Source organism: Xiphophorus couchianus, chromosome 19, assembly GCF_001444195.1.
Source record: "Xiphophorus couchianus chromosome 19, X_couchianus-1.0, whole genome shotgun sequence".
NCBI classification, from domain to species: Eukaryota; Metazoa; Chordata; class Actinopteri; order Cyprinodontiformes; family Poeciliidae; genus Xiphophorus; species Xiphophorus couchianus.
In genome coordinates this window covers 2,897,072-2,904,670 of record NC_040246.1, presented here as the reverse complement: position 1 = coordinate 2,904,670, position 7,599 = coordinate 2,897,072, and the positions used below count along the sequence as shown (strand labels likewise).

General features: G+C 41.6%; 1 protein-coding gene across 1 annotated transcript; it reads left to right on the top strand.

Annotated features, from left to right (window-relative positions):
* The first annotated feature begins 1,177 nt into the window (after nt 1-1,177).
* LOC114134432 (suppressor protein SRP40-like) lies at nt 1,178-6,835 on the top strand. The gene is made up of 7 exons (XM_028001053.1): nt 1,178-3,674; nt 4,169-4,253; nt 4,655-4,737; nt 4,829-5,149; nt 5,252-5,369; nt 5,602-5,670; nt 5,774-6,835. The coding sequence occupies exon 1, from the start codon at nt 1,178-1,180 to the stop codon at nt 2,585-2,587; it is 1,410 nt and encodes a 469-aa protein (XP_027856854.1). The 3' UTR covers nt 2,588-3,674; nt 4,169-4,253; nt 4,655-4,737; nt 4,829-5,149; nt 5,252-5,369; nt 5,602-5,670; nt 5,774-6,835.
* The last annotated feature ends 764 nt before the right edge of the window (nt 6,836-7,599 follow it).

The following is a 7,599-nucleotide window of genomic DNA, read 5'->3' as shown; positions in this document are numbered from 1 at the left end:
TGTGTTTGTTAATGATAGAACATTAGTAGGCAATGAATCGTGTATAGACAATAAGACTTTGAGGCATCATGCACACATAAGGGATGCAGATTATTATTTTAATGATTTTGTCTGGCTTATCTCCAGACAAAATATAATGGCCATTTTAACACTGGATATGGATTTCTTAACCAAATAAACAGTTTTATTTTTGTAGGAGGGAGCCCCTGGAAACGGAGGAAAGGCCACTTATGTCGGCCTGTTTATTTAGATCCCCAGTCTTTAAACTTAATTAATTTTACAGGTTTACATTTCTGCTGTTGGCTATATGTGGGAGTATGAAGGTAGTACTGATGAGGTGTCAGACTTGCTGTCTTTGTGATTGTGAAAAATTGTGGAGCTCAAAGGAATTTAGTTTGATTAACTAGAATTAACATTTTGGTAATTTACAAATGCAATTGGAAACATATATTTCTAAACTTTGATACTTTTAAAGTATTAAAGTTGTGTAAGCAGTGATTTAAGTGTAATAATTATGAATGGATCACATATCTCATCCCTGGCTATTGTTAAGAATGATCAAATGTACCTGAGCATCAAAGATTTGTGAGGATGGGTTGTTATATAAAGGTAAACTGAGTAACTTGTTGCAGTCTTATTTCATTCACACTTATGGCACAGTCTAAGATTACAGGTGTTTCAGTAGCTATTGAGACATTCTAAACACAGTGTATAGCTCTTTAATTTATGTTTCCAAATGTTTAATAGTTTATGGTTAGGGATGAATTGCCAATAAGTCTAAATTTGATTTGTTGTCTTTAATGATTGATTGGTACCAAGATGAAGCTGCAAGTTTGTTTGTCTGAGTGGCGATGCTCCATACATGTTTGATCATTGAATTTTAGAGTGCGTTCTGGTTTTTATGTAAAATTGTATTTTTTGCTGTTTTTTTGTGACTAAAGATAAGCTATATTTGTTTTATCTCTTAATTCCCGTCTTTATTGTATAATCAAATACAATGGCATAGCAATAATATTGTTAATTAAATATATTCAAGAAAAACAAACACATTCACAAACCTGGGTTATTGTATTGTTGGTATTTTAGTTCCCTCAAAACATTGCTTTGGACTTTTGTGAAGGTCTAGATCCTGAATTATAGCTTTTTTTGCTTTGTTTTTTCCTTTGCAGCTCAGGCCATGGCGCTTCCAGCAGATGGATCCCCAAAGTTGGAGGGACTTCCAGACAATGGTAAGGAACACGGTAAGGTGTGGTCAAATGAAACCGACATGGTTTCTGAAGACTACGGAAAGGGGTTGAGGTGTAGTTCACCTCCGCAGTCTGTGGACTGTGCTACCAGCTCCAGTGGTAGCAGTGCTATCAGCTATAGCGGTAGCTCTACTACTACCTCCAGTGAAGATGAGGTAGGTAATGCCTGTACTATCAGCTCCAGTGGTAGCTCTACTACTAGCTCCAGTGGTAGCTCTACTACTAGCTCCAGCGGTAGCTCTACTACCAGCTCCAGTGAAGACGAGGCTAATAATGAAGACCAGGATGACTTTAATTCCAGACTTCGGGTTGTCCAGGTCCTTGCACCAAACATTAAATTCCTGTGGGGCATAGGAGTGCTTGAACAGTCATTGAAACTTCTCAATTCGAAGCTTGATCAGCTGAACTCCGCTGTGGACCGTGGCAGTGCTGCGTCGCTGCGCTCTGAGATTCTTGAGATTCTTCCCCCAAATTTCAAATACATAAAAGACATTGGGGTAGCTGAGAAGCCTGAAGAAGACACGGCTCCTTCTACTTCACTTGAATTCACGTCTGGACTTGACAAACAGGAAGAGCCCATTTTGCGTCCAGAGAACTCCAGACCTATTGGTACCTCGCAACACCATCAGGTAGGTTTGGAAGAGGACGGGGCTTCTTTGACTTCTGGCCGCGCCAGGAGCATTATACAGAAGGTGGATGCTGCGAAGGAGGACAACCCACCATTAAAGCTTAGTTCTGGTACAGTGCTTCCTTCCAGCTTTGACAAACCGGAAGAGCCCATTTTGCGTCCAGAGGACTCCATTCCTATCAGTGCCTCGCCACAACCTCTGGCAGGTTGGAGAAATTTAGTGACTTTTTGCCGCGCCATTAGAATTCCAAAGAAGGTGGTTGATGCGAAAGAGGATGACACACCATCCAAGCCTAGCGATCGGGTAGGTTCGAAAGAGGACGTGACTCATGCGACATCTGTGACTGGCATAAACGGAAAGAGGACAAAGGACAGTGATGCTGAAGAGCAGCCCCCAGGAAAGAGGACCAGGGACACTGTTGCTAAAGAGGAGCCCCCAGCCAAGAGGAGTAAGGACACTCTTGCTGAAAAGGAGCTCCCTGCCAAGAAGACCAGGGACAGTGTTACTGAAGTGAAACTCCCAGCCAAGAGGACCAGGAATAGTGATGATGCTAGACAGGAGCCCTCTGCCAAGAAGACCAGGGAGAATCAAACTGAAGATGTGCTCCCCTCCAAGAGGACCAGGGACAGTGTTGCTGAAGAGGAGCCCCCAGCCAAGAGGACTAGAGACACTGTTGCTGAAGAGGAGCTCCCAGCCAAGACGGCACAGTAGTATAATGAAGATCCCATTTGGGACGAGGTCCTTCAAAGTATCGGCAGAAGGATGGCATGGAGATATGGTAAAGAATGGGAGGACGAGCCCATTCCGTCAACCCCTCTGTTCATTCCATACCGAAAGACAGACCATGAAGATCCTATTCTGTTATCCCCTGTCCTCAGTCCCTCACCAAGGACAGCGTGTGGGGATCCTGGTCTGTCATCCCCTATCCTCAGTCCCTCACCAAGGACAGCGTGTGGGGATCCCGGTCTGTCATCCCCCGTCCTCAGTCCCTCGTATAGAATGCCACGTAAACGTCCTGTTTTGTCATCCCCTGTCCTCAGTCCCTCACGAGGGACGATGCAAGAGGATCTTTTTCTCTCATCCCCTGACGTCAGTCCCTCACCATCGACGCACTGTGAAGATCCCGTTTTGTCACCCCGCGTTTTCAGTCCTTCACCATCAACACACCGTGAAAATCCAACTTTGTCATCCCCTGACTTCCGTTTCCGGATGGAGACTGAAAAGGACATAGAAGAGGAACCGACACCTTCAACATCTGGTGGAACTACAGCAAGAGCGAGTTCCAGACACGTGTGGTTTAGACCTCGCTACGTTTCAAGTGACTCTGATTAGATTGGGATCCGTAAAAACTGAGGACCTATGTGGGAAGTCACATTAGGACATATCATCATTTCTCTGTTTTTTTTTTTTTTTGTTTTATTAAAGCCAATGGATTTCTAGCAAGCCTGTGGAAGCCTTAGGTAGCGCCTTGCACCGGGGCTTTTCTTTATCCCGCTGCTAGATGTAGCATTTTGGATGTTGAGGATTCTGGCAGGACTCGGGAAGCCTTAGGTAGCGCCTTGCACCGGAGTTTTCTTCGTCTTTGTGTCTTCCTCTCATCTTCCCCATGTTTCAGGGTGAAATAGCGGTTCTTCCCCACGCGGTGCTCTCCGATATAGTAAATTATTCTATTCTGTTCCTCCGCTAATCCACTCTCCAAGGTTTTAATCTTTCAGATTTTAGCTGCTCATCGCTGGATCCTTTCGTCGTCGTCCATGTGGTTCCTGTCCTTCTGGACCCCTTGTTTTTCACACTGCTTGTAAGTTTTTCCACATTCACATGATACTGCTTGCCTCCTGCTGGTGGTGGGGACCATCAGCTTTACTAAATAAAAATAGAAGTAGAAGTTATTAGTAATTTACAAAGTGCTCAACCACATAGAGTTAAAATTTACATTAAGTAAGGAATGCTTGCCTGACAATACGTTGTATCAGAAACCAAATTAAAGCATCAGGACAATAAGAAATTAGAAGACAAAGGAGAACATAGACATAATTTATGATTGAAGGATTTAATTATGAGCTTTTATTCAGAGAGACACTAGAGAACAGGATCAGAGGAATGGAAATGGAGAGCATGTGGAGTAAAGTTTTATGTAGATAAACTATTAATCTCATGAAACAAATAGTTTATATGGCCAATAGCATGTTCATGTGTTACAACACAGAAAAATCACAAAAGAAGAATAGACATTAAAAAAATACCCGACCCAAGTTCAGACTTCTCAGATTTCTGATTCTCTGATCATCCCAGGTTGGATCTCCTCCGCCTGTAATCCTCCACCTTCAGCACCACCAGTCAGGTGGAGGAAGATAAGAGAACCCAGTTGACAAAAAAAGTAAGAAAACTTATTTTCATTTTAAATATGGATGAAATTGAGCTCAAATTTCAAAATTGTTCTTCTTTCTGTCCACATATATTCTATTTGTTAACCCTGTTGTCTTTTCTCTGGATTTCATTTCTACATCAACTCATGTCACATGACATGAGTTGACCAACAATTAAAGCAGAAGACCAGCGCCGCCTGGAATCCTCCACCTTCAACACCACCAGTCAGGTGGAGGAAGATAAGAGAACCCAGTTGACAAAAAAAGTAAGAACATTTACTTTTACACAACAAAAAATGTTCAACACACAGAACGTCGAGGTTAATATTCAGATCTATTTCCTGCTGTACTTTCTCCTCACTGACATTTTTGTTTTGTGTGTGTGTTTTTTTACTGAGTCCTTTCATAACAGCAGAGCTTTGTGTTGATGGAAGGAGGATCAGGAATAGAGCAGAGGACCTGCTGATCTACTGGTTCTAGTAGATTTTATAAATGGTGAGGTCATGATTATGACTTGATCAGAAGGTCTGATTCAGTCATCTGTTAGATTCAGATTATGCAGATCAATAATGTCTGATCGTCCCAGGTTGGATCTCCTCCGCCTGGAATCCTCCGCCTTCAGCACCACCAGTCAGGTGGAGGAAGATAAGAGAACCCAGTTGAAATAAAAAGTAAGAACATTTCTATGTACACAGCATAACTAATCATTTCAAATATAGTTGCAGAGAGCTGAGCTGAAAGTTAGAAGCTGTCTGCTGTTCATGCATATTTTCCTCCTTAACTTTATCTTCTCTCTTTATTTCATTTCTCTGTGAACTCATGTGATGACTGGAGTTGACCAACAATTAAATCAGAAGAAGACCTGCTCCACCTGCTGATCTACTGGTTGTAACAGCTTGTGGGAAAGGTGAGGACATGATGATGACTTTGATCAGAAAGTCTCTTCCAATAATCCGTGATTTAGACAGAGATTAAGGAATGTGTGTCTGATCATGTGATGATTCGCCAGCATCACTGGACCAATCAGGCGAGAGAAGACAGAGAGGACTGAGGACTAAAACAAAAATACTCTGCCTGCCAAAAAAGGCAGACGATCCAGTGGCCCCAGGTTTACACACCATCTGCTGGTACTAAATACATTTTTTACAACCTTAACTTTTCAGCCATTCTATAGTTGAGATTATTTTCTTAATTATTCAAGAATTGAAACCTTGGTTTTCCTTCCTGTTAGATCATATAAGCAAAAAAATAAACAAATTTTAACGTGCAAAAAGTTTATTTACAGTGAGCAACGCTAAAACACTTTTATACATACAGTGCAGTAAACAATTCTCATTCAATTCCCCCCCGTTGTGACAGGTTTGAGGCAGACCGACCGCTGGGGAGATGGACCTCACCTGGCACCATTACTCTGGATGTAACAGGTAGGTGAGCAGAAACTGAAGCTACTGAGACATCTCAGAAAAGTTTCAGCATTTAATGACGTGCGTTGGACTCGGCGTTTCTCAAATTTGTTCTTCTGTTTCCTCAGCTCGACTCTCCTGTCAATCAAAACATCAATGACTCGAGAAGCGGACAGCGAGGTTTCTGGTGCCTGGCTGGAGACAAGATTCTGATTATTCAAGAGCCAAAACAAAACGTCAGAATAAATAGTTAGAAGGCAGATTTGTTTTCTATTTGTCGTTGTTTTCATTATTAATGCTCCATAACACAAAATTCATCAGTGCTGTAACTCTTGAGTTGAATAAAATGTTCTTCTTTCAATCAGTTATTTCTGGAGTCTTTTTATTTGAACCATAATCATTTTTGGAAACGTTACATATTAAAGGAACGCCCACATTTTTAATAGAACTTCATAACTGATCAAAGCACAAACTGGAGAACAGGTTTAAAAGAAATGTTTTTTTAGTGTGAATTCATTTGTAGTTACATAAATACACAATTCACATCTTAAAAACAAACACAAGCCAGTCACACTGAAGAAGTTTCCTGATGTTGACCTTCGACCCTTAGCTTCAACTGATTCACTGAAAGGTTGGGTAGAAATGTTACCCAGAGAACGCTCTTTTTCCTCATGGACTCATAACCAATGAAACAAACTGGAAGAACTGGAAGCTGAACCAGTTGGTGGATCAAGTCGGTCCACTCCAAGTAGCCAACACCGATGGCCTTTGAAGCTTCACAGCTCTGACTCTGACTTATGAAAACCTTTCCTCCAGTTTGAGTCGAGACTGTGGAAGGTTGTTTTTTTTTTACGGCCTGCTGCTTCTTCAGTTGCTGTGAACCAGAGTGACAAACAGGAGGAGTGAGCAGAGAGAGACGGCGCCAGTCAGGACGGCTTTCACCAGCAACACCGTCCAGCTGCCCGGCATGAAGACATGAGACGGACATTACAGGCAAAATAATCTATTACAATAAGAGTTTGGCTGAAATATTTTTGCAACGACTGAGAAATATGAAAAAAAAACACCCGAAAAAAACAAAACATAAAATGATTAAGTCTGGTTCTTTGTTGACCGCTACACAGTGGTCAACAAAGAACCAAGACAGAAGCTACAAACCTTTAAGTCACCATGCCGAGTTATGAAACAAACAGAAAAGCCATAAAGCCATGCAGTTCATGAATCTTTTTGATTTTAGTCTTTTTTTTTCCCAGTTTTCCAAAACGATAAACCTAACAGTTAACATTTGATGATGATGATGTATTTGTTTCCCAACCATCTGAAACGCTGACATTTTCATACGTCCACTTCACATTTTAAGTGCTGCTTTGCTTTTATCTGTTACATACAATTCCAGTAAAATGCAAAAAAAAAAAAAAGATTTGTAACAAGACACAATGTGAAAATGACTGAATGCTTTTGCAAAAGCACTGCAACCAGAACGATTGGTTTGGGTGAATTTAGGGACCACCAAGAAATAACGCAACGTTTTCTCCTCTTGCATATTTATTAAAATCCTTTGTTTTTACATAGTGTTGCATACAATCTCTTAAGAGTACAGCGGAAGGAAAGTTTAACGTGGAGAACAAAACCAACACAGTATAACCACTCTGTATTCACGTTAAAACTCACTGCAGCTCTCGGCCATCAGCCCAAGAAACCAACAAGAAAAGCGAGCAAATGCCTTCAGTTCGTAGCATTGTGTGTGCAAAACAGGGAGAGTCGGGTCCCAGGGCCCATTTTCCAGCAGCTTCCTTACGTTGCAGGCCACAGAAAAATCTAGAAATTTCCGGTTGCCTTCTATCTTCCGTCAGGGCTGCCGTGCATTTCCGGTGTGTAAGTTAGAAGAACAATCATGACCCACAGATGCAGCACCGCCTGAAGAAAAAACACAACAAAACAAAAACTGATTAAA

Bases quoted from the DNA above. Each gene is read 5' to 3' on its own strand.
- LOC114134432 (XM_028001053.1), top strand. From the start codon at position 1,178: ATGGCGCTTCCAGCAGATGGATCCCCAAAGTTGGAGGGACTTCCAGAC.